Source organism: Nomia melanderi, chromosome 12, assembly GCF_051020985.1.
Source record: "Nomia melanderi isolate GNS246 chromosome 12, iyNomMela1, whole genome shotgun sequence".
NCBI classification, from domain to species: domain Eukaryota; kingdom Metazoa; phylum Arthropoda; class Insecta; order Hymenoptera; family Halictidae; genus Nomia; species Nomia melanderi.
The window spans coordinates 4,426,365-4,452,793 of record NC_135010.1 but is presented as its reverse complement, the minus strand read 5'-3'; the positions used below and the strand labels follow the sequence as shown (position 1 = coordinate 4,452,793).

Genomic DNA, 26,429 nt, shown 5'->3' with positions numbered 1-26,429 from the left:
TATTACATTAAATATATTCATAACATTAATATAAGCAGTAATACTGAGATTAGTAATTGAAATATTAGTATCTGTATATTCTAGTTACTATAGTAACATACATGAGTATATATAGACATTAGCAATATAAACTTTTTGATTTCATTAAATGCTTTTAAACTTTTATTTGTCAGTTCTTACTAAAACCGGAATTCTTGAATTTAGACCTTGAAGGAGAATGTAGATCATTTTATATATTTTCACGTATTCTGGCTTTGCAGAATCAAAAGATATTGTAACATTGGGAAGTATTTCTTTTGAAATGATATTAACTATGTCTTTATAATAATGTACTTGTTGTAGTTCTTGCATCGTTTCAAAGAACTGATTCTTGTTTGCGTAATGTATATATCTTACTGTTGAAATTCCTAAAACGAATATGAAATAGAATTTAGTGATACCACTACTACGGTAGATATGTTACTGAGAATAGAAAATAGAATTATACCTTCGAAGTATCTTGCATAGAAAAAATTCCAAATTCCATTTGACATACATCTTATTATATTAGAATCATTGTGAAGTAATTTTCTTTCTACATCAGGTTTCCAAGTTCGGAAATTATTAAATTTCGTTGTATCATACTTTTTCCATATGAAATTTAATTCAGTATATATTTTGTTTATATTAATTAAAGCAGACGTTTCTTTGTTTTCAAGAAAAAAATTAGGAAACTGAGATATGAAATGCTTTAATAAAGTTATTTTATCAGTTTTATCTTCTAAAGTATTTTGTATAATATCATCCTGCAATATATGTACAATTAAATTTGAGTACAATATTCTTTTAATACACCATGAAAATCTCTCACCATTTTATTAAATTCTATAAAAAAAATATTAAGCACTTTTCGTCGCTTTCCACTGTCAAATGATTTGTCTGAAAATTCAGTATTTAGATATGTATGATAAGCATTCAGTGGTTTTATTATTTCTCCAGGAATATTAAATTCTTTTAAACTGTCCATAACATCCACACTTATAAAATTCTGTTTATACGTAACTTGTGAAGTTAGATCCTCATGTATTGGGCACTTTTCATCATCCACATTAGAAAATTCATTATTAAAAGATGGAAATGATACTTTTTCTATCAAATTTTTTAATTCATTAGTGGAAGCTGCGTTACATTTTTTATCAAATTTAACATATTCAGCCTATATAGAAAAAATTGTAGTAGTTAATAGTAATTTGTTTCAATATTATTAAAATTAAAAGCTTTCGTATATAAAAATTATAATAAAATTAAATTAATTAACAAAATTTTAATTAATAACTTTTGTAATTTCTTTTTTAAATTTAACTATCCATACAGCACGAACATTTAAGAAGCTGTTAAAAAAATGAAAAATAGTGTTTATACATTTTACATGAATATATTACCTTTGTTTTGAAACTACTAGATTTGAAATTTTTTTCCAATTTGTAATCGCTATGTCTTTTAATTTCTTTTATATTCTTAATATTCTGTTTATTTATGGCAAGAAAATTTTTATTTTTTATGTACTTTTCTGATTGTGTTGTGGGAGGTTTTGTACAACTTTTTGTTTTTTTAGTTGTTTCTTTTACAGGTAGCAATTTACTATTGCTTCTAGCTGAAGTATTATCTTTGTTTCCTTTTTCATCGCCTAGTGTAATACCAAATAACAATAATAAAATTAATTTAATAATAAGTATAATAAGTATATTACTTTTTTCACTATGTAATTACCAGATGCACAAGGATTATAAATTTCAGATGTACTAGGTTGGTTTAAACATTTCTTTCTTTTCATTACATTGTGAGATAACTTTTCTCGCAATTGTTGTGTCTGTAGCAATGTCCTACTTATGCCTGCAGCAATTTCTTCAATTTCATTTTCAGACTTTTAAAGAAAAATATAAATTAATATGATTTTATTGTGAATTATATAGAAATGAACTGTCAGTTTTCTTACTTTGGTACTAGTACAACTTTCATTGTTTTTCAGTTTCACAACATGTTTTTTACGCCATGGTTTTAAAGAAAACATTGCTTCCTCACAATCTGATTGCAATACATATTTTACTTCTTCTGTAAATGCCAATATCTGATGCAAAAATATATTTAATGATGAAAGATTTAATATTTGCTCCATGCTTGTATCTAAATCTTGTTGTTTCTGGTGAACACAAAGAAATAAGAATAAAAGTCAACAAAAAGCAATGATTAATAGTGTAATAATGTACAAAAGATAAACGTAAAAAATGAATTATGTCTCACTCAAAGTGTTAACTGCGCTCATTATGTAGATCATATCAGTACAACATGCTTATAATATATTCTTATAATATACTATTACGTAAAGAATTACCTTAAACTAAAATTACAAACATTGGTTCTTTGCAACAACACACTTCTGTCTCTTGAATGTTTTTATATCCCCAGAAATAAATATTTGCAAATTTAATTTTAGGTAATTCGCCCAATATAAACAAACCCTGTTAAAAAATGCAAGTAAATTCTTAACGATCAACACTAAACGTACCAACACTTTGTATATATCTATTTCTACCGTCAAATAATTAGCTACAAAAGAAAATTAAGTAAGTTAGGCGCTTAATTTTTCTTAATGGGAACAGAAACAAAGGAAAATATAAAAATTGGAAAACTGATTAATGGGACAATACAGGAATTGATATAAAATTAAATGAGCGAAAGAAAACGCAGAATTTCAAGTAAAATTTTAAAACGGGTCATTTTACCGATCGCAGTACGTTTAGTGTTAATTACCTACACGTTAAAAAATTGTTTATAAACTTAAATTTAAAAGTAACAAAATGAAGATGAATGATTAAGAAGTCTCCTATAAATGCTAACTCTTTGCAAACAAATATCGCCAAGCAAATGAGTTTTTCTTGTATAAGATAGAAAGCCGCCGCTGTTGTAGTAGATAACTATGAATTAAGTTACGTAAGCATGTGTTAAACTGAGTACTTAAAACGCATTGTGAAGCAAGAGAAACTCTCAATTTCTCCTATAAGATTAGCTATTAATCATTCCTATTTTATAATAACTTGTGACCAAAACGATAATTTTCAACCTTGTACATAAAAAAACTAATGCAGTTTACTCAGCGGCATTCATTCGCAAAGATAATATTATTTAAGTAGAATTACGAAGTTTATTAACTTCAAATAGATGTGGAGAAATTATTTGATTTACTTCTTAATGATATAATTTTTATAATTCATCTTTTCTTGGCACATCGTCATCTTCAATTTCTTCTTGGGCCTGCAATAAGAAAAATTTCATTTTTAATTTTAATTACCAGTAAACTAACTTGCTATAAATAAGAATGATGATTTGTACGAACTTCGTCTACAGCTCGGCCATAAGCACCATCAGTCTCGAGGAATTTGGTAAGCCCTTTAAGTGTTCTCACACCATAGTATTGTACAGCCTAAAAGTAATTATTTTATTTGTGAATATTTATTACATACTGATTAGGAATTTAATATAATTTAAGTACAAAATACTCACTTCGTTAGTTTCTTTTTTAAATAGAATAATTGTGGGGTAATTAATGATTTCTACATCGGGTAATTCATTTTCAGCAGCGTCAATTTTTGCTATGACTACATCTTCACTGTCTTTGTATTTCTCTCCAAGCTGAAAGTATGTCATGTTAGATCTGTAAATTTGTGTTGAAACTTTCAACGTTTTCAAGAGAAAGATAGTATTATAATAAAACTTACTTCTTCGAAAATAGGCATTAATTTCTGGCAGTGTGTACACCATGTAACATAGAATTCGACTAAAACATTCTTCGACTTATTATTTACAACTTCATGGAAGTTACTGCCAACAAGTACTTTCACAGGGTTTTTGTCCCAATCCTCAGGCAACTCTTGCATGAAATAGTGTCTCTTCAGTGTACCCTCAACAAATCCAGTCACAAATTCCAAAATATTTTCATTGGATAATTCTGGTTTTTCTGGTTTATACTTAGCCATGTCATTTTTAACTTCAATAATACGCATGACAGGTACATCGCTCTTTTTCAAGCCACAGAATTCTAAAATGCGCGTACGATCAGCCTCATCGGTATTAATAGTAACGAATAAGACCTATAAAGAATTATTAAGTTTAACATTTAACGCTATTTATTATTTATATATAGTTCATATTTATGTATACCTCTCCACGGAATTTCTTTGCTGGTTCTTTAATTTTTTCTACATATTCATCGAAATGACCAGCTTCTTTGCTAAGGAACAGAAGAAGGTGACTCTTAATATCACCACTGAAAATCTTTGGTGCAGTATGTTCATTAAATTCGACGACTAATGGGAACGAATGTACAGCAATAAAGTTCTCGAGTTGTGTAACACTAAGTTCACCACTGAACTCATTTTTGCCTTCATCAAACTAAAATAAAGAAATTAGATAAATAAGTTACATTATTATTAACATACGTGTAAAATATCAAATCAAATATTAGGTATATACCTTCTTGAATAAAACAACTTTGCCATCCTCCACACCATATTCTTTAAAAACTTCCTCGTTGCTAGTAATACCAAACATATAATCATTAGCATTACCAACTTCCATAAATACTTTCGCTTCAGGTGATTCTACATCCTGTTAATACAATAAAATATAATACATTCTATTCGCATAAATTATTATGCGTATAAGTAATACAATTAATACCTTAAAGAATCCAACAATGGCAATATCATGTGCTTCAATAAATGATTTAGCTTCATCGACTGTTGGTAAATCTTTAGCAGCTGGACCACTCTTTTTTATTACCCAATTTACAATATCATCTACTTCGCGACTATCGCTGTAATCAATGAAAGCCCCTTTACGATAGAATTTAAGGGTCGGGTATGCATTAATACCATGCATTTCAGCTAATTTAAATTCCACAGTTGCATCAACTTTAGCTAACTTTACAGAGGAATCAATTTCCTGTAATTTCTTAGCTGCTTTGGCATATTTTGGAGCCAAAGCCTTGCAATGTCCGCACCATGGAGCATCTATGTATTAAAGAATATTTTATGAATATTAAATAATAATAATAATAATAATAATACATATTTAAACATATTAAATAATAATATGAATCCTTAAAAATATTAAATAATAATATGAAAGCTTAAAAATATAAATTTTTGTGAAATTTCCCAATTATACAAAACAGGGTAAAAATTTTTTAATTTTGATACATAACAATCGTAAAAGTAATAAATCGGAATATTGTTCCTTTTTAAAAACATATAAATTACAAATTATCATAAGCGATAAATGACATCAAATGTTATACGAAACAGAATTTTTTGTAAATATAAAGATTGAATTCCATGGATAAATTGAACATTATGAATAAATACCATGTCTATTGATTATTACTTAAACAAGAAGTCAGGATATTATCAACAAGTGGCACTAATCTTAGAAACCGGCTTCTAAATGATGACGTGTAAGGATCAAGCATCTGGATCAGCCACGGTTAAATTGCAGATGTTGTATTTAAAAGTAACGAACGAAATTATAAAAATATAAATACAATTTGAAAAAACTCGGTGATAAAGAAAAATCAATGCTGTACTTACAAAATTCAATAAGCATATAGTCATTTTGTGCAATGGCCTCATCGAAATTGTCTTTTGTGAGCACTAAAACGGCATCTTCAGTTTCAATTTTTGCAAGAGAAGCAGTAAAGGAAAAAATTACTAAAAATATTAATGTAGAAAGCTTCATTTTGTAGAGAAAGACTGCGATTGTTTACTGATTTATACTATGACATACACGGAAAACGTAACGATCGTATTGAAAGAATAGTAAACTCGTTACAGCACGAAGATTGACACCCTACCCAACACCGTACGTTGAGGAACACGAGCAAAGTGATTAAATATGATGATGTACAGGAACTATACAGTTGGTAGATTGTGGTTAATGCGTGGCATCATGTTCATCGTGGTGGCCGCTGATTGGCTCACAAAAGGCTGAAGAAGTTGGTAGGATGTCAACTCAAGATTATTGTAATGAGGGTCAGGATATTTTATTTTTGAATGATAATGTTATACTCTCACTTCATAAAAAACACATACATTTTACATTTTTTTTTTATTTCACTTTTATTGTAGTAATATTTTGCTGTGATTATATATATAAACTGATACGAAAACGGAACTCGTGTTCATTCTTTCACATATTTCGTCCATTTAAAGTAAAGTTGCAATGTGACGACTACCCACACACGATATATAAACATGGAATGTCGGTTATTAAAATGATTTTCATTAACAAGAAGAAATATCTGTATATAAATGTGTAATTAAAAATAATAAAAAGAACTAATGAAAATTTTAGTTATTTTTGTTATGTATGTTTCTATTATTATTATTTAACTTCACTTTATATTTTTATATAATTAAAACTTATACCTAGAGTTTAAAGAACGCAATATATGAAATATTGCAATTAATAGAAGAAATTATAAACAAACGACATGATTACTAATAATTTTGATGTATACTTATAATGCAGCAACACTTCTTGCAACAACAAATTATTTTATAGTTAAATCAAAAATAAGATTTTAATGTCTTCTGTATAAAGCAACAAATTCGAATACTAATATCGATTGAATTTTTTATTTTTATTCATTTGTCACTTAAATTACAGAATGTACATTACTCTGAAAGAATTAGCAATTATTTTTAAGAATGATTAAAACCAATTAAAAGTAATGGAAAAATTTGTTAGAAATGAGACATATTTTAATCTATAATAATGTATTACATAAGTGCAGTTAAAATATAAACGTCTAAAAGAAACGTATAGTATAATTGAGTATAGGCAGTAAATTATTGTTATATTTTAGTAGTCACAATTTCAAGTAAGTGTGAATATTCTATCTACCTAATGACTTGTAATTATTTCTTATCTGTAGATACATGTTTGTACAATCAGTAAAACATATTTTTGTCATAATGTATACATTTAAATTGATGTTGAAATAACTTATTTAGTTCTGGTTTTTATTTATTTAGTTCTTATATAATTTAATTCATTTTTTATATATTTAGAAAAAAGTGATGGAAAATATGATCTGTTTTGTGCAGTAATATAATAAATATTTAAAAATTATAATATTAACTTATATATTGGAGAATATATTGAAGAATATTCATTATTGAAAATGACATTATATACAGTAACATCAGAAATATACACAGAAAATAAAAATTCTTCTGTGAAGTTAAAAAATGGCAGTATGTATTGTTTCGTTATATACTCTTGTACAGAGTATATTATGTTTTTATATAAAAATACAAGAGAATATTTTAATGTTATATATGTATAATTAATTTTTTCAGCTGCAATATCCAGCTTTATTTTTAAGTGTCCATCCTATATGATTAAACCGGACTTTACTAATAATATTATAACACATGATAGTGATGATGACATAGATATAGACAGACAAACAGAAGGGAAATTAATAATAGGTATAAATTAGTTTTTAATTATATAATTACATTAAAAAAATATTTTTAAAAAGATTATGGGATATATAAACATATTATTAGAACATCGTGTATCTACAAATCTACAACACGTGGGATTACAAGTATGGCGAGGTGCCTTATTACTAGCTGATTATATTTTATCAAATCCTGATTTATTTAAGGATAAGATAGTTCTAGAATTAGGAGCTGGAGTTGGTTTAACGAGCATAGTTGCAAGCTTTCTAGCTAAAGAAATAATTTGTACAGGTAATAAACAATATAAACTTTAATTCTGTTCAAATTATGTATCATGATCATATGTATTGAATACTATGGTAATATTTTCCTTATTTTTCAGATGTTGATCTAGAAGGAATTTTAAAATTAATACATAGAAATTTTTTAAGAAATAGCGCTTACATCAAATCTAAAGTTTCTATTAAAGAATTAAACTTTTTAAATTTAACATGGCCTACATTTTATGAAAAAAGAATAAATGAAGCAACAATTATTCTGGCTGCGGATGGTAAGTTATAATTAAATACAACTAATATCAAAATAATGTACAAATTAATTGCAGTAAATGATTATTTCTAGTAATATACGATGAAAACATAACGGAAGGGTTTGTTCAAACATTAAAGAAACTTTTAACTTCAGAAATTCAAAAGGTAGTTTATATTGCTTTAGAAAAAAGATATGTTTTCACTACAGTCAATATGGACACTACAGCTCCAATGTATGAAGAATTTTTAAAATGCATTGAGGCACAGAAAGAAAATTGGCATATAGAATATATTAAAATAGACTTTCCACGATATTTCAAGTATGATAGATTAAAGCAAATGGTACTCATGAAAATACAAAATAAATTAAGTGAATAATTTAACTTAATACTTAATAATTAGGATAAAAAATAAATGAGAAAGATGCTAAATTATAATAATTAGTAAATAAATTCTGAACAGTATTAAGTATGCAATAGTAACAGTATTGTAGGGATTAAAAAATGTAGTGACAAATTAGAAAATTAATCTCAATTAAAAACTATTTATAACAATTAAAGAAATTTACATACATGATCGTTATTAATTTTTTTATAAGATTGGAAGAAGGTTATATAATTTATAAATTATAACTTTGTAAAAACATGTATGTATTTAGAGATAGAAATTCTTTTCCATTTACTCAATGGTATTACTGCTTGTGATTTAAAAAAACATTTGATTACTATAAATCAACTACTATGTGTGTGTGTGTGTGTATATGTGTGTATGTATATATATATATATAAATATGTACATATGTAAATACTAGACTCAGTCAAAACTGGATAATCAATATTATTATAGCTCTTTTATAATGAATTGACTTCAAAGAGAAATGCATAGAACCAGAAGAGATAAGACAAACATAAATAGGAATGTCCATTATATCTTGCTATGGTATCATATACAACCTATGAATTGCTCCATTTTCTTATCTCCTGGCTTCACGTACATTTTCTTTGGTTCAATTAATTTTCAGAGCAATTATAAATTGGGATATTCTGCTAATAAAAGTACTTTTATCTGTAGTATAATTTTTTTACTAAGTAAAACCTTCCTAAATTATTATTACATTTAGAAAGTTCAACACATTTTTAACAATATCAAATAAAAATGATTTATCATGTCCATATGTTTATTGTTTTTTTTTATTTACAACCTAACATAAGTAATAATATTAATGGACAGTGATTAAAGTCGTTCGAAGAGAACAAAGTTTCCTCGTAAATAAATACTTACTAGGAGTTTCAGCGGGATTAAAAAATTTAATCCAAACTCAAGTATAAAGAAAAGTCACGTACTTACGTACGGGAATGAAAATTATGTTTCTTCGAACGACTATCGGCAGTAGAGTTGCGTACATTACACGCAGAATAAGTTCAGTGTAATATATGTACTAAATTTTATCCACAAGTTCATCCGACGGAACGACAATCGGTGAGAAACTATTTTGCTAAATAAAAATCATAAAGAGATTTAACACATTGTAAATGAGTACGAATACTCAACTTAAAAGTTATAACTTAGCGATAGTCACTCTCATATTCAGATTCCCTGGCTTTGTAAAGGCACTTCTTTATAACTATTCACTTATTCCTTATTTTGGGTAAAACTTATAATTTACAGCCTCAGTTTATTAAATTGAATTTACAAGAAATATTTGAAGTAATCCATTATCCAAGGTCCCATCATTAAAGAGATTGCATGATAGCTTTTCAATTTTGTTTCCAACCTTAGATATTAATAACTTTTTCTATAAATCTAATTGATAATTTAAATTAATATTACATAGAAGGTACAACTGTTTTACTATGTAAAAGAATATTCTATCATTTCTAATTATGATTTTACTAGACTTATTCAGTGCCCTCAAGTTATTCCACGAATAGTAATTATATATAAATTTTAATATATTATTTTTTCGTTATTTCCACGTTTCTTGTATTGTTTCAGAATTGTTATTTAAAAAAATTCCTATATTTTACGAACAATGAAATCATAAGTATGTATATATGAGGCAATATAACTTTTGTACATTACTAAGCAAATAGTTTTAGAGAATCATAAACAAAGTGCCATTGACTAGACCAAAAAAAGAACGGGTATATTATATTTTCGTGAAATCAAACTTTCAATTAAGTTCATTGAAAACTGTTTGATGTTACGTCAACATTTTAATTAGAATCATAAGTTACCGAAGTTCAATTGATTTTTGAAATATGTTATTTCCTTCATTTATACATTAAATCTTTCGAATTCATAGAAAATTTCTTTTTTACTGGCTAGAGCAGTGATTATCAAGTGTTAGCTTAATATCAATCATTCTATTCGGAATTATCTTTGCAACAAATACTGTACAAAAAACGTACAATTAGCACAGCGACACATGTATAACGTTTACTAATAACTATTTCCATTTTGGGGTGGTTTTTGATGAGTACTACTGGCGTTCGGTATTGTATCCAAAACTAATTTTCGTCTATGATATTCAGTAGTTGCACTTTCACTGGCCATCGATTTTCGGCGCAAAGGCGTTGCATTTTCTAAAACTTGGGTTATCGAATTTGTACTCTTACGCCGTGTAGGTATATCACTGTTTTGTCTTTGCGCCGTTTCATTTTGATTAGACATTCCATTGGACATTGAAATGGTTGAAGATGTTTTACTGTTAACAGTACTCGTTACACACACTGTAGAAGCAGTTTTATTCGCGCTGCCTTGTACAGAAGTAAACGTTCCAGTATTTTTGTTAACAGAATTTTGAATTGAATTACTATGATTTACAGCCTTGTTCGATGATGTAGTTATCATGCTAGCATGTTTACTAACACTGTTATGAATAGACACCGTTGTTTTAACATTTTGCGAATTTGGCGAACCAAGCGGTAAAGATGTTTTTCGCCTCGCATTAGAACTTCCTCCGTCATTATTAAAGTTTACTTTAGTACTTGTAATACTCTGTTTATTAGTATCCGAAGAGGCATGACAACCAGAACTAATCCACTTATCAACTTGAGCTTCATGCGATTTTTGCAATACTTTTCGGATATCACTGTTCTCGCCCCCTTCTTTCATAATCTCTTGCAATTTTTGAATCATTTGATATAAAATCACAGGGCTAATCAATCCGAAATCAAACAAACTGCACATGTGTAAAACGAAATTACGATATAAATTTTTCATGAGCAATTCCTTCCCTTTAGTTTCTAAAAACATTTGGCAAGCTAGTGGTATTTGGCAGTCTCCTACATAACCGTATTTCATCACATGTAAATTCCACATTTTCATGAGTTCTTTCTCTCCTTCATTTACATCTGTGAAGTCATCAATCATCATCATTGTTTTTGTTTGTAACCATTTTGGATCATTTTCTCCTTCCGAGTCAATATCCATTTCCTTTGGATATATGGGCAAACACGTAACAGTATGATGATATAATCTATAAAAACATTTCTGAAATGCACTGTATCGTACAACAAAAACGGATATTGCGCGACTTAGTTTAATGTTATACCTATTGTGTCCTGTAATATAAGGTCTTTGGCTTTCATATTCATTTTCATCGAGCTCTAAAAATTCCGAAAGACTTGGTTTTGTTCTTTTTGGACGACATACTAAAATATTTGTGACACTTGTGCGTCTTGTCGGTCCTGTTCTTGAGAAAGCTACGTTAGAAGGTTGAGAAATCAATTCATGAGGGCTACCTGCATACGAGCCATCATAGCATTCGTTTATTGCTACATCTATACGAGCACCTTGTGGAATCGGCTATTGAAATAAGTATCATTTATTTTATGGTGTTTGGTTGTTAAGAAAATAGAATTATTAAAATACTTACCACGTATGTGAAAGTAAATCGCGAGTGACACAATTTTAAATGCTTTAAGAGAGAATAAAGCTTCCCGCAGTCTAAAGAGCACCATGGACAGTGTAAATCTTCGCAAGCTTCAGTTTGTTGACGACTATTATTATTATACAGAAATTGATAAACTATTTGTTGTGTACCCATTGAATTATCTGTTTTTTCATTAGGTGTTGCAATTCTTGAAGAATTAAGAGGACTAGGTGTTGGCAGTGTGGTATTGTTATTATTGTGATTACTATTATTGTTATTAGTATTATTATTGTTGTTGTTATTTGTGGAAGAACGTTCTAAACCAGCTGAAATTAGTGAAGGAATAATTAATTTTATCTTTCCTTTCTAAATTATCTTATAAGACAAGTAGAAACTCACTATTTCCTGATCTGTTCTCCTTGTTATCGCCACTTGGTAGTGGATGTATTGGAGTTGGCCTATCTACCAAGCCATTGCTTGGCTCAGTTGTCCAATTAAGTCTAAATTTTAATGTTGGTCCTTTGCTAAACACTTCAAAAGGACCACATTCCTTGATGTCAGGTACAGACTCCCAAGAGCTGTGCTTCTTTGGGCTAGATCGAACATTGGTTTGTACTTCTTGTAAACCTAATTCATAATCACCATCTGTCAATAAACATCGATTATGTTTATCATACACTATGAGTTCAGAACCGTACAATTTTACTTCTTCTCCTCCAGTTTTAATTGAACCAGTGGAGGATTTACGACGCTTTTGGGCTGGTTCTAAAACACGAAGTAAATAAATATTGTAGAAACATACTTTTCAATTTAATTTGTCCTACGTGTTTTTACAAACCATCTAAATCACAGTTATGCATAAGGCAGCTGGTATTGGATGTACAATAAACTCTAAGTAAAAGCATGTACGTTTTTGCTACATGGCCATTATTTAAGCTGAAAGATTCATTAGGTATAGATATAGTAGGTGCTTTTGGCGGTGGTTGATTTTCAGAAGGATTTATTGGAACTTCACTTGTACCAACAGAAACCTAAAGCAGAAAATAGTTTTGCAGCATCAACGTTTAAATTAGTTCATTTTTATTAATTTCTGACTGAAGAAAAAATTTCAAAATATTATACTTGCCTGCATAATTGGTGAACTCACATCTTTTCGTTTCTTATGACAAATTTTCAATAATAGTGTTTCTACTTTTACAGGATCTTGAGGTGCTTCAGCTGTAAAAGGATAATATAGAAATGTCACTTAATTATTGTACGTTAATGTACTTATTGAAAATAAAAAAATTTTATTTCATGTAAATAAATATACCTTTTTTATCATAAAAACCTAGAAAAGTAAGGGTCATATATCCACGGACTCCTGGATTTTGTTCTTGATTGTTCTTGGACATTAATTTTTCCAACATTGTATCAATTTTAAACCCCCGTCGAGATTTATGACTTCTAGACATACGTTGCCTCATGTAAGTTAAATTTCTGTACAGAAATATTGGCTAAAAAGAATTACATAAAATATCAATAATTATATATGTTTAATACTTTCATATAATCACATATGAATTTATTCACATAAATATAAACACATAAAAGTATAAAAGATAGAAAAAATAACTGTAATCTAAACGCATAAAATAATAAATTTGTATACCTACCATGTTAAATATTAAAAATAAATATGAGAAGTTGTAAACATACATTTTTACAAACTTTATTATCTGCTATATTATCATAAATAATCACAAACACAACACTTTAACAGTTCATGGTATTTTTTTTTTTTTTTTTTTTTTTAATAGCGATCCAAGAAAAATTCATTCAATTATTGGTACAAAAATAATGTACCAAATATACACATCCATTTGTTATTTACAAAAATCTGTTCTTTTATTCATTTATTACATATTCTGTATTTGTTATTACTATTGAATATGGAAATATTCAGTTAACACTTTGAGGACATGTTTAAACTATAAATAATTAATAATTCATATAAAATTATAAAATATAAATTAATTAATTTTCTTTTACTCACAGAGATTTGGTTTCTTGTGCGTAGGAATCGATAAATCTGGGTTGGTTCTGAAAAATAAAACAAATTATGCATTACAGGATAAAAATGAAAAAAAAGAAAGGATTTAAATACTAACTTTGAAAATATAGCAAAATTGCATTATATAAGGAAAGATGTGTAGTTTAAATGGGCGCTCCTAGATGGCTCAGAGGTTAACATCTCTCTCAAAAGTGAAATCATTCACACAGATGTTTAAAAGGTGGAATTCTGATAATGTAAGACAATGTATCCTTCTTAGGTGTAAAAGGGATATGATGATTGGGATCTTCTCGTTTTTATACGAGATGCCTGCACTTTATACTTGTTACGATTAAAGCAGGTTAAACCTCTCTGATCCCTTTTCCTTGTTAAAGTGAAGAGTAGTGACATTTACATTCGGTGTTCTAATTTTTTTTTTATTTAAATTTATAGATCGAATTATATTAAACGTTGAAATTTCAGTCACTGAGAATTATTTCAACAAAGTATTACTCAGAAAAACAAATATTTTCAACTAAACTAATTCGATGTGATATATATAGAGATATTATCGAAATAAAATGTTTTAAGTGTTTGCAGTTATGCACTAGAGAAAATTGAAAAGCTGTAAGTTTAATGTAATAAAAAATGATAAGAAATATTTTACTGTAAGTAATCGTGAATACTACTTTGTGGCGTGAGAATCTTAAATGATAGTATACACCATAAAGAAAATGTTGAGAAGTGCTCACTAATGAATTTAAATTTGATTTTTACTCCAAAGAACATTGTCATTTGTTTATAACCACTTCTTTCATTCAAAGTTTATCAAATTAAATGTATATTTAATAGAGTAATGAAATGACAGGTGTCCCATGCGGATTAAAATAAAGGAGGGAGCAAAGAGAACCGACGCGCGCTTCGGCGCTTGGTACGTTTTCAACGATAGGGGTTATGTACGATCCATTTTCCATATTTGTAGGAAGTATTCGTGAAAGGAAGGAGAGATTAATTACTTCGACAATGGGAATTTAGACGTTAATTTTTTATAGAGTTGCAGCAGTGTATGCGAAAGAAAAATGATATCTGTGGATTCTTACTTTCGAAGGCCTGTAGGAATAGCTCATGATCTGCTTGTATCTGATCCATCCGGGGGCCCTTCTGTCCATCCAATTCTTTCTCCCGCTTTTTCGGCGGCATTTTCACCCAATTTGTTGTCGAATATCCCACGAAAAATCACTTTTCGTCACGTGAAAATACAATGACAACACCCGCCCCGCGCGAAATCTGCGGCGCTTAGCCAGCAACTAAAGCGCACCCTTATGTCGGAACTAATAACTAGATCTAACCAATTATATATTCGTTATCAGTATACACGGCGGCAAATGTAAATATCGGCGCGTTCTCCATTATAAAAATATATTGCAATATTTTGTTTTTATGAGAGATTAAACTTATAACGTCTACAAATATTTATCAATAAGATATTAATTTTCATTAAATATTTTAATACACGTTTTTTGGGAGTTGTAATTTACACAAAAATTATTTTTTATAATTCATTAACGCGCTTTGTTTTTAATAAACATAACGACTTTTAATAAAATAATCAAAGAAATATTTACTGGAATAATAAATTATTACAAGAATTACAGTAAAGATGCATATGTGAGATGTAATTCCTTTTGAAAAATAAGGTCTACATAATATATAATTTAAATATTGTAAATACTGTAACAAACGTATGAAAAACTTTTATGCGTCAATTATATTATGTAAATATAATTTTATTTTTGTTTTTTATCCCTTTTCTTATAATTTATATTACAAATACGAATTTAAATTATAAAACATTCGTAGTGTTTTATTTACATTTAAATAATATTTAATTAAAAATTAAAACGAATTTCAATGACACATTTTTATAAGTTACATTAAATTTGTTTTAAAATACACAGTTGAATATAAAAATATAAATTATTGTCTAAAGATAACTTCTATTTAACTATTATAGTAAGGATTTTACACTTTTATTAGAATATGATTTATATTAATATGAACAAGACTTATGCATATAAAAGTATTATTTAATCATTATTTTTCAATAACTTCGAATAATTTTCAATTATTCATATTTTTCCTTTAAATTAGTATTAATTTTTTAATGTACTATTAAAGGTAAGGATATCATTCGAACTACAGTATTCCTATTGTAACTTCACGAAACTCGAAAGGTTCAATAAAGTGTTTGAGAGTAGTAAAAGCTATTATATTTTCAACCTGTTGGTTTATACTAGTTATTATTAATTATTAACTATTCACTATTAACTAGTTATTACTACAGACAGTAAAGGGGTTGCTAGAGTACTCAGTTACAAGTCGAACATTGTATCATATGTTCCGTAACTATACAGGGTATTCTATTTAAGTGTAACTTCTCTAAGAACTTTTTTAATTGTGAGGATGTAAAAAACATTTTATACGTAGTTTTAGTGAATTTCGAGTCCAAAGTTATTTAAAGATCCAATCACAACCAAATCAAAACGTATTCTTTCATGAATTACACGATGGAATAAAAAAAATGAGTAGTTATTTGTAAAAGAAATATCGCTGTTCTCGAATATTTTGAAAAAATGATTTTTGAAAAAACCTAAATATTGATCGTTTAAAGCTATTTAAATTACTTATATATAAAATGGTTTTGTATCCTCGCAATAATTATAAAAGATATTTGGGCACTCATTCTTAAATGAGACACCCTGTATATCATGTGTGAAAGTTGTGCAGAAGCAACGTGAACGAATTATGTATGGTACATGTTTTTGATAACCTATTCACTTCTATTACAAGAATATCTGAAATTAGTGAATTAAAGAATTAAAGTGTTATACTTTAATACGTAGTAAACTGTACTATATGCAATCATAATTTAATATAAGACATTATCAGCATTCAATGAAATTTAAATGACTGTAATGTAATTTACTTTTGGAATAAGATGCATCGCAATATATATCGTACATTAAGTGTTCAAGTTTTACAAAAACGTTTTTTCAAAAAGGAGCAAGTAAGAGTTAGGTTTGCACCCAGTCCAACTGGTATGTATCGAGGTTAATTCCTTTGAATATGAACCTTTATACAAAATTGATATTGTTATTTTGTTATTGTTACCATGTAAATATCAAATTTCAATTTTTTTCATATAAACAATATTAATCTCATTTAATGTCACAGGTTTATTACACTTAGGAGGTTTACGAACTGCATTATATAATTATTTATTTGCACGAGCTAATAATGGTGCATTTATATTACGAATTGAGGACACAGATCAAAGTAGATGTATTCCAGGAGCAATGGAAAAGATTCAAAATGATTTGTTATGGTGTGGAATTATAGCTGATGAGAGCCCTATAAGAGGAGGACCTACTGGACCATATATTCAGTCAAAACGACTTGACATATACAAGTACGATTAACTTTCTTGTTTAAGTAGTAATGTATAATGACATTTTTATAATTGAAATTCTTATTCATAATAAAAATAGTCTTTAATTAAATTAGTAGAATTATGTAAAGTAATAAAATAATTCGCATGATCAATTTTTAAATATATAAAAGTAAAGTAAAAATTTTGTTAGTAAGCTTTCTGATATAGATAGCTTTTAACGGTCATTAAAATGTATTAAATATAAATTATTATATTTTAAGGAGAGATTCTAGTTTAAGAGAATAGATAAATGTTTTTCCTTAGATTTTTTCCTATGACAAATTGAACAAGATGGCAATTTGTGGTTCTTTAATGTTTTGTTATAAATCTTTTCAGGATATAAATAGTTGTGTAACTTTTTAGTTAATGTGAATATTGAGAATGTCCTCGATACTTTTTATAGTAGATTTCGACAAATTTCTCCTTGAACAGTGGGACTTCTTTGGAAGAAGATAAAATCCATGTAGTAACTACTACTTAAAAATTTATAACTTCAGTAATTTTTGGAATTTTGAAATTCTCCTTTTCGAAAAAAATCAATCTTTTGACAATTATAATAGATCAGCGTTTTCCCTTAAGTAAAATGAAATGTGGTTTTTTAGTATTATATGAGTTCAGATTTATAAAAAACTTAAAATTTGAAATTAGATATTATTCAGTCTTTCATTTTTGTAAATAAAGTACACAGTATTGATGTCAATAATATTACAATATATATGTATACAATATGTAATAATGCAATGTATATACAAATATTTGCAAGTGTGATAAGAAAATTAAGAAATAATTAAAGGAGTTCAATAATTCCATATTTGATATGTTTTATATAATAGTAACAATATTATAAGGATAGTAATCTGATTTTAAGGCAGTATACTGTTATGTAAATAGTTGAAATATGTAATATGAAATAAATATAATAAATTACACTTTTCAGTTGCTCAATAAAATGTTTTATTATAATAGTATTTTTATTATAGAACATTATTTATATATTATTTATTTTAATTGTATTTACTACAATATCTCTGTAAATATTTTTAATATAAATTAAAAACATTTTGTATAATATTAGATGAAATGATAATAAAACTGATTATCAAAATGCATATTGTATGATAATTAAATACAGAATACCATTAAAATAATAAATTATATTAAAATTAAATTTTTTTCTGAATGAAGATCTTAATGTACTACTAATGATTAAATTACAGAGAACAAGTACTTAAACTTTTAAGTAATCAATCTGCATATTACTGTTTCTGCACAGAAAGCAGACTGCAGTTATTGCGAAGAATCGCTTTGAAGTGTGGACAGGTGCCTAAATATGATAACAAATGTCGGCATTTGAGTAGTGATAAAGTAAAAGAAAAACTCGATAAAGGACTTCCATATTGTATCAGATTTAAGGTATCACAAAAATAATAGGAAATAATATTACTTTAATAAGTTGTATCTTAGGAAGAATGCTTTTTGTAATCTTTGTAGTTATCATCTACACCAGAATATTTTAATGATATGATATATGGTGAAATAACACATGATATTGTACAATCTGAAGGAGATCCAATTATTATAAAATCAGATGGTTATCCGACTTATCATTTTGCAAATGTTGTTGATGACCATTTTATGGAGATATCCCATGTGTTACGAGGAATTGAATGGCAAATATCTACACCTAAGCATATAATGATGTATAAGTAAGTGTATGTAAATATTTAAAATCTATACCGACAGATGTGAATACAATTATAAATTATATTACATTATAATATTAATGTGTTAAATCCAAATACTATAGACAAGTATTTAGATATTATATGCACATATTTTATAATTCAGTTTGTAGAAAGTTCATTTAAAACAAAATTTGTATTGATTATTTTAAAATATTTGTAGTATTTAGTTAATAGAACAAATTAAATTTTGCTCCTGAGTGAAATTTTATTATGATTACGTTTATTTTATGAATATATACGTGGAAATATTGAATTATTTGTGTTTATTTAAGAAAAAAAAAAGATGTTTAGTACAGTTCATTCCTACTTTTTAGGAGCATAACATTTAAAAAAATTGTTGATAATATAAATTTATTATTTATACAATTGAATTTGTAGTATCATATTAATTTTAATATTTTATTTTACTAAATTGTTATTTAATATACTGCATTGTAACATATTAGTATTTTAATATAAATAATTAAATTACTACAGAGCATTTAATTGGACACCTCCTAAGTATGGACATTTACCTTTAATATTAAATGCAAATGGAACAAAATTATCGAAGAGACAAAATGATATAAATATTGAATTTTTACGGAGACAAGGAATTTTTCCATTGGCAGTTCTAAATTATGTTATACATGCTGGTGGTGGCTTCAATAACAAAGGGGGTGTCGAATACATCCACAGCTATGAGGAGTTAATTAAACAAGTGAATATTATTATTTAAAAATTTCATAATAGTACACATATAAATTATGTAACTTTATTTACCTTCATTATTTTGTCATTCTATAGTAAACTTTAACACTTTTTTTAGTTTAATATTTCTGCTATAAAAGTGAACTCCAATAAACTGTTATCCGAAAAACTGTTACAATTTAATAAGCTAGAAATTACTAAATTATTGGCGAATGAAAAAAATAATAAATTCTTGATTGAAAGAATTAAAGAATTAGTTATAGATGCATTTCCAGAAAGGTTTGTATATCTTTTTTATAAATATTCATTTTTATCACTGAGAGTTATTATACAGCCTTAATATTATTTTAGACATGCAGATGGAACTTTACAATTAGATGATCATCATATACTTGCAATATTGAAATGGGCACAGAGTAGAATATATAAATTAAGTGATCTGGTGTCTAAAGAATTAGCATTTTTATGGATGATACCATCAGTGGCACCCGATATTATAGAATCGGAATGTTTAGGTATATATTACATTTAATAAATATTTTTAAATAATTAAAATGATTCTTTTTTATATAGATGTGCTTAAAATATTAAACATGAAATTACTTGAAACTGATATTCATAATTTTAATAAGACATGGATCAATACTTATCTTAAAGAATTTGCTAATGAGCATGAAATTCCTTTTCCAACGCTGATGAAAGTATTACGTGGGATTCTTAGTGGTTTAAAGGTAATTTAAGATTCATTTTTTAATAGCCTTAAATTAGTTCATCTAACATGTGTTATAATATTTTTAGGATGGTCCACCTGTAGGTGAAATGATAGAAATTTTAGGAAAAGACACTACATTATTAAGGATAAATCGTTGCATTTCTTAAAGCTAATTCTGTGATTGAATACATCTGTAAGTTTCTAACTGATATCAAATTTTATAAATAATTATATTAAATATCTATTTATTAAATAATATATTTCAATTTTGAACTTATGATTATTTATTATTTCCAATATTATTAAAATGAACATATAGTATTTAATGGAGCATGTATACCTTTTATACGAATTTATAGCTATTAAACAGACATAAATTTTATTCTTTTATGTGAGACTACTAAGTTAGTTCATCTTGTACACATTCTATATGTAGAACACATCTTACAGTAAATCATATAAAAAGTATCTAATTTACCAGGTGTGTATAAATATCTCGATGCTACCATATCTATAGATATACAAAGCATTAGGAATCATTCTAATTGCCCAGAAAAAATTGGAAAAAGGTTGGAGAATTATGAGGATTTAGCAATTACTGTTGGCATATTTTTTCATTACAGCATTTTTCCTATGTTCCATAATCTCTAATGCTTGGTAAACCTATAATTTGATACTGTATGTGAATTTTTGGTTATATAAAGATATTTGCATAATACGCAATGCATATCTGTGAAATAATATAATAAATTTCGTAATGTAGTAATGAATTATAATTAAGGGAATTCATATGTACTTATGTCATTTTACTCCTTCATTGCTTGGGATAGCTTAATGTATTACTTATATAGCTTTTTTACCATTACTATTACAAATAAAATACAAATAAATAAATTTTATAACAGTAATTGTAATATATTGTAACTATTTATATTAGCTATCACACTGAAGTAATCAATATTTTCTAATATGTCTCTTTAGATTTAAACAAAATTAGACAATAATAAGTAATAAATAGTGTACTTATGTTTCTTTTATTGAGCAAATATTTGAAATATAAATTGTCGTAACATATCTCACATACAAGTAATGGTTAATAAAATGAATCATTCTTTAAAAAGTATTATTTTGATACAGAATATTTATTTTTGCATGAGGAAACAGACATTATTACATAATTTCTCCTGTTACAATTAAATTTGATTAAAAATATAAAGGTTTTGCAATAAATATTCGATTTATAACGATTAACTTAATTGTATTAAAAATGACATTGATTAATTATAATTTAAAAAATTACATCATTTTGATGTGTAATGAAACTAAAAATTATTTTACTAATTATGCAAATTGCCATTTTATAAAGAATAATTTTAGCTTCATTAAAACACATATTTTCTCTAATTATCAGGTATATCATAAACACTGAAGTAACTGTGTAATTATACTTGTTCTATTAGGTATGCCTCTCAAGAAACATTTTAATTTTTATTTTGAATTTAAATTCTATCATATGATATTTGAAATTATTACTTAATAAACAAGAAAAATTATATAAGTAATACAGACAAACAAGAAAATTATTCTTAAAGAAGTTACCTTATACAAGTATAATTATGCAATTTATACATTTTGAAATGATTATTTTTCCATTCTTTGAAGATATATAGTGGTACATGTAAAGAATGTATGTATTACAATTGCAGTCAGTTTTGAAAATAAATATACAAATTTCACTAAATGTATAAATGAAATTTGTATATAAGATATGGAAATATAACAACGATTATTACGATTATTAACACTGTTTAAACTTATTTTCAAGTAGTAACAGCATAGTATTATTAAAAACAGTGTTATTTATCACAGATTAAGTACTTTGTAAACCTAAAAATAACATAAATGTTCACAACTTTTTTTGGTTGTTAATTTATATGAAATATATTGCAGAATTCTTACATGTATAGAAACTGAATTAATTTATTAGTAATATAATTATACATAGTAGAATGAAAGCATGCATGCAAAGTATTTGTGTCTATAAATAGAATAATTAATTTTAGAAAGTTTTCTCATGTTACAATTTTAATAATTTATCCTTTTTTATCATAAATCGTATATGTATATTTAATACATGTGAAATTAACAGAAGAAGTTCAGTATCAAGTTATGAAGAAACATAATTTATCATGTTAAAGCTTAGAATGTTACATTAAAAATAAAGAAGATTATTATTTGTAGCAATATTTATATTTAGAAATATATTTTTTAAATTCATTAATTCCGATAAATTCGTATTTTATATGACGTTGATCATAATATATAAACATTTTGTGTATATAAGAAAATTACGCAAGTACATTTGTGATATATTTAGTGTATGTAACATAATTGATTAACGTTTGTCACAATAATTGTAGAAATGTATAAAAAGGAAATTGCAATATTTAATTGTTCATTTTTATAATAAAATTAAACAAAATCGAATTATTTATTTTTTATAAATTTGTTTACTTTTGTTTTAAGAGTAATGCTTTATTAATGATTATTTTTTTACATGTGACCATAGACTATAAAAAAATAATATAGGCAATAAAAAAATTATAAACAAACGTTGCACTATTAATTTTTTTTTACGTTTAATACCCGTAACATAGATAAGTTTAGTTAATTTGCTGAATTAAATGTAAAAGGTTTATAATTTATGTATTGTATTTATTTTATTCAAGTTACAAGTTCTTTAAAAATAAAGTTACTTAAACAAAAATAAAAAAATAAAAATTAATTGTACTACATAATTTCATAAATGTATAAATATTAAGCAAAAGATTTTGTTAATATTTATTATAAAATTGAATATGAATTAAAATTCGGTAAAAAAGTCAGAAAAGGAAATTAATAAATTAAAAATAGGTTATAAATAAAGTTTCATTGTTAAATAATAGAGCCAATTGGTCTAATAATTTTTAAAGTATAAGTAACAAGTGAAATAATTTAAATGAAAAAGTAATATACCACTTTATAACAAGTATTTATTAAAATGTTTATACATAATAAATATTTTTAAATACATGTTATGATATTCTATGAATACATTTACCCTTATTTCATGTATTGTGTTTTATACGTTTATTTGTAATATTATAATATGTGTAAGTAGAATCAATTATCTTCAATACTACAATGTTATATTATATTGTGCACGAACGGAAAATTTATCCTCTTTAGAGAAAATTTACCATTAGTAAGTAAATAATACATAATACAATGAACTTATAAAAACTATTTGTGGAATATTCGGTTTAAAATATTAAGATGAAAACATAGAAAAGTTGTTAATTTTCTGAATTACAGACATGAAATAGTTGTAATGGATTTAAAATCAGGCTTTGCTCGTGGTACCCTGTTTATTATATTCATTATATATTTTTATTTACTACAGTGTCTATTATTTTTATATTAGAAATATTATTATATAGTAACTGTAACAGTGTACATAAGAATAGGATATATCTTGATCAATTTTATAATCTCTATCATAGAATGTGAATTGTAACATTGCTTTGAAAAGTTTCTATAAATATATGATAAGATATTCTTCAAGGTAGATTTATTTAATATTTAGTGATAATACAGTGGAATGAGAAATAAATAATACTGGCGCACAAACATTTGCTAATTAGTAATATATACATTTATGTAATAACTCAGTCTGGATAAAATCTAGTACAATAATCACAATTAAATTATAGGTCTTCAGTATATTTTTTAAAATTATTATTTAAATTTTCAAGTAATTGTTTAAAAATATATTTCATTCATAATAATTGTACATGTTTGTAACTTCATCGATGACAAAATTTATATATTGTTTAATTTCTTTTGGATATCATAAAACTGTTTTAACAATAAAAAAACACTGTTAAAATATTAAAAATTGTTTGGTTTAATGTAACTTTCGAGTAGTTTGTCTTTTTTAAATTATTCTCTTTAATAATACGTATTTTTTAAATATTTATTATTGTTTAAAAGACATATTATACTTTACTGAAAGAAAATTCTTAAAAATATTAAATATACAAATATGAATTATAACTGAATATTTAATAGTTTATAATACTGTCATAAGAATATTATTTGAATGCAACATATAATTTTTAGTATAAATTTAAATAATTATCACATGTAAATTTTTTTTATAATCCACTGTTGCTTATAATATTAAATGTACAATGTGGAATGCATAATATGTAATTGCATAGTTCATTTTATAATAATGTTTTAGTATAATGTTTGTTAAGTAAACACCACTCACATATATGAGATTAGAAAATCTAAGATAGGCACTTTTGTCCTTTCAGATTTACATTGGAATGGAAATATACATATACGAGAGGATCGACTAATTTTTGTAGTATAGATTGAGCATCCGATAACATTCAAAAAGACAAGGCGTAATAAATGGAGTACTACATTGAATTGTATAATCGTGAAAGATTTCTGGTTATGTTATTAACAGTTTATTCTAAAGTGTACATTGTAAAAAGAAGTTTACGACATTGAGAAACAGTTTAACTGTTCTCTATTCTTTGAATTACTACATTGAAACGCGTAATATTCTTTTCCGTTTGTTAGAAAAATCTCCTGATTCGTTTAAAGAATGTGTTCTCTAACTTGGTTGAGTATATATATATACATATTCATTTATAACATGACACAGTCTGTATCTTAAGCATATGATGTGCGTTACTATTTCAAATTATAGATTTCTTTATTAATAGATTTTAACTATTTATCAATCAGTAAATATTTCTATATTGGATATAAATAAATTAAAAAATTGATACGAAATCATAGCCTATATAAAATTGTAATATGTAACATTCTTAATTTACAAAAATTTATCGTTATACAACCACGTAAAAATATAATAAATAACAAAAATTAGAAAATATTTAATTTTTTTCACATATAGCATTAACAAATGTTAAAAAGGTTCTTATGTGAGATAAAGTTATTTTAGTAACTATATAAAATAATAATTTGTTATAGTGATTATTACTGCATAAATAATATAGAAATTCAGTAGCGATATAATCATTACATCGCAATAATTATACATACTGTTTAGTGTAATGCTGTCTCTGCATAATATCAAAGAAGTCAAATGCAAATATTGCGCTTAAGATCAATAATAAAAAATATATTTCAATGTACTTCGTTCAAATTAATACGATCAAATAAATTAATATGTTGATAAGATAATAAATCAGTAACCAATATTCAAGTATTGTAATATAGCAATTCTTCTGTGATTTTAAAAGATCAAATTTAGCAATACAGTATGTAAGTGCAATACTGTTGTAAATATAGGTATATACGTATAGCAAATGTGCAGTTACCTTTAGAGATTCATACAAGACGCATACATCTACGTGCAACAGACACAGACAGGCATTTATACGCACATACACAAAAGAGATCTCATAGTATTAAATGACTTAGGCTATTAAATGATTAAATTCGCTATGAAGAAAACTTCTGGCTAATATAGCCTGTGTTTACAATGCTCTATTAAAGTGAAAAGGTACTTAACTAAAGGCAGGTACAAAAGGAGATATCAAGTCCCCAAACAATTCAACCATAGGCAGTCCTGATAAGTAGATCTTTGAGAAGTAATGATTGTTTCTTTTAATTATTGATACTGATGGTAGAATATTTGCCAACCACCCAAATATTATAAATCCGGGGTGACTGGAGTAGGGCAGATAATTATTCTGATCATTGGTGTATGAACTGAATAATTAAGATACCTGAGCATTTGAAAGCCTGGTGCAATATTATGATA

At 26.1% G+C, this 26,429-nt stretch overlaps 5 protein-coding genes across 15 annotated transcripts; 2 read left to right on the top strand and 3 right to left on the bottom strand.

Annotated features, from left to right (window-relative positions):
* Window positions 1–158: 158 nt before the first annotated feature.
* LOC116426230 (uncharacterized) lies at window positions 159–2,155 on the bottom strand. Its single transcript, XM_031974901.2, has 6 exons — window positions 1,976–2,155; window positions 1,750–1,903; window positions 1,422–1,666; window positions 851–1,195; window positions 488–785; window positions 159–407 (listed from the first exon to the last, which is right to left on the bottom strand). Exons 1-6 carry the CDS (start codon window positions 2,153–2,155, stop codon window positions 163–165), a joined length of 1,467 nt encoding a protein of 488 aa, XP_031830761.2. The 3' UTR covers window positions 159–162.
* Pdi (protein disulfide isomerase) lies at window positions 2,107–5,772 on the bottom strand. Of its 2 annotated transcripts, XM_076372784.1 has the most exons (9): window positions 5,625–5,772; window positions 4,717–5,048; window positions 4,510–4,644; window positions 4,198–4,428; window positions 3,756–4,127; window positions 3,541–3,669; window positions 3,374–3,460; window positions 3,223–3,291; window positions 2,107–2,179 (listed from the first exon to the last, which is right to left on the bottom strand). In XM_076372784.1, the coding sequence occupies exons 1-8, from the start codon at window positions 5,770–5,772 to the stop codon at window positions 3,241–3,243; spliced, it is 1,485 nt and encodes a 494-aa protein (XP_076228899.1). In that variant the 3' UTR covers window positions 2,107–2,179; window positions 3,223–3,240. The 2 variants fall into 2 exon arrangements, with proteins under 2 accessions (XP_076228899.1, XP_031830760.2); XM_031974900.2 differs by lacking the exon at window positions 2,107–2,179 and having other exon boundaries at window positions 2,210–3,291.
* Window positions 5,773–5,915: 143 nt separating this feature from the next.
* LOC116426232 (methyltransferase-like protein 22) lies at window positions 5,916–9,105 on the top strand. 5 transcript variants are annotated; one of them, XM_031974907.2, is made up of 7 exons: window positions 6,072–6,400; window positions 6,703–6,916; window positions 7,107–7,292; window positions 7,398–7,529; window positions 7,611–7,796; window positions 7,888–8,055; window positions 8,127–9,105. In XM_031974907.2, the coding sequence occupies exons 3-7, from the start codon at window positions 7,220–7,222 to the stop codon at window positions 8,411–8,413; spliced, it is 846 nt and encodes a 281-aa protein (XP_031830767.1). In that variant the 5' UTR covers window positions 6,072–6,400; window positions 6,703–6,916; window positions 7,107–7,219; the 3' UTR covers window positions 8,414–9,105. The 5 variants fall into 5 exon arrangements, with proteins under 5 accessions (XP_031830768.1, XP_031830769.1, XP_031830767.1 ...); XM_031974908.2 differs by lacking the exons at window positions 6,072–6,400; window positions 6,703–6,916 and adding an exon at window positions 5,916–6,065; XM_031974906.2 differs by lacking the exon at window positions 6,072–6,400 and having other exon boundaries at window positions 6,424–6,916.
* Window positions 9,106–9,206: 101 nt separating this feature from the next.
* Su(z)12 (Polycomb protein Su(z)12) lies at window positions 9,207–15,274 on the bottom strand. Of its 4 annotated transcripts, none has more exons than XM_031974888.2 (9): window positions 15,045–15,274; window positions 13,948–13,994; window positions 13,225–13,408; window positions 13,039–13,130; window positions 12,751–12,943; window positions 12,312–12,677; window positions 11,916–12,238; window positions 11,592–11,845; window positions 9,207–11,516 (listed from the first exon to the last, which is right to left on the bottom strand). In XM_031974888.2, exons 1-9 carry the CDS (start codon window positions 15,142–15,144, stop codon window positions 10,478–10,480), a joined length of 2,598 nt encoding a protein of 865 aa, XP_031830748.1. In that variant the 5' UTR covers window positions 15,145–15,274; the 3' UTR covers window positions 9,207–10,477. The 4 variants fall into 4 exon arrangements, with proteins under 4 accessions (XP_031830748.1, XP_076228895.1, XP_076228893.1 ...); XM_076372780.1 differs by lacking the exon at window positions 15,045–15,274 and adding an exon at window positions 14,063–14,226; XM_076372778.1 differs by lacking the exon at window positions 15,045–15,274 and adding an exon at window positions 14,063–14,226 and having other exon boundaries at window positions 13,225–13,391.
* A 1,235-nt stretch (window positions 15,275–16,509) lies between these two features.
* On the top strand, window positions 16,510–26,334 carry GluRS-m (putative glutamate--tRNA ligase, mitochondrial). 3 transcript variants are annotated; one of them, XR_004234873.2, is made up of 11 exons: window positions 16,510–17,042; window positions 17,179–17,413; window positions 18,652–18,847; window positions 18,926–19,140; window positions 19,657–19,879; window positions 19,988–20,148; window positions 20,221–20,384; window positions 20,443–20,600; window positions 20,668–20,774; window positions 21,063–21,150; window positions 24,943–26,334. XR_004234873.2 is itself a non-coding variant. In XM_031974930.2 (10 exons), exons 1-9 carry the CDS (start codon window positions 16,943–16,945, stop codon window positions 20,746–20,748), a joined length of 1,533 nt encoding a protein of 510 aa, XP_031830790.1. In that variant the 5' UTR covers window positions 16,510–16,942; the 3' UTR covers window positions 20,749–20,774; window positions 21,063–21,425. The 3 variants fall into 3 exon arrangements, 2 of the variants coding, with proteins under 2 accessions (XP_031830790.1, XP_031830789.1); XM_031974930.2 differs by lacking the exon at window positions 24,943–26,334 and having other exon boundaries at window positions 21,063–21,425; XM_031974929.2 differs by lacking the exon at window positions 21,063–21,150 and having other exon boundaries at window positions 16,511–17,042.
* The last annotated feature ends 95 nt before the right edge of the window (window positions 26,335–26,429 follow it).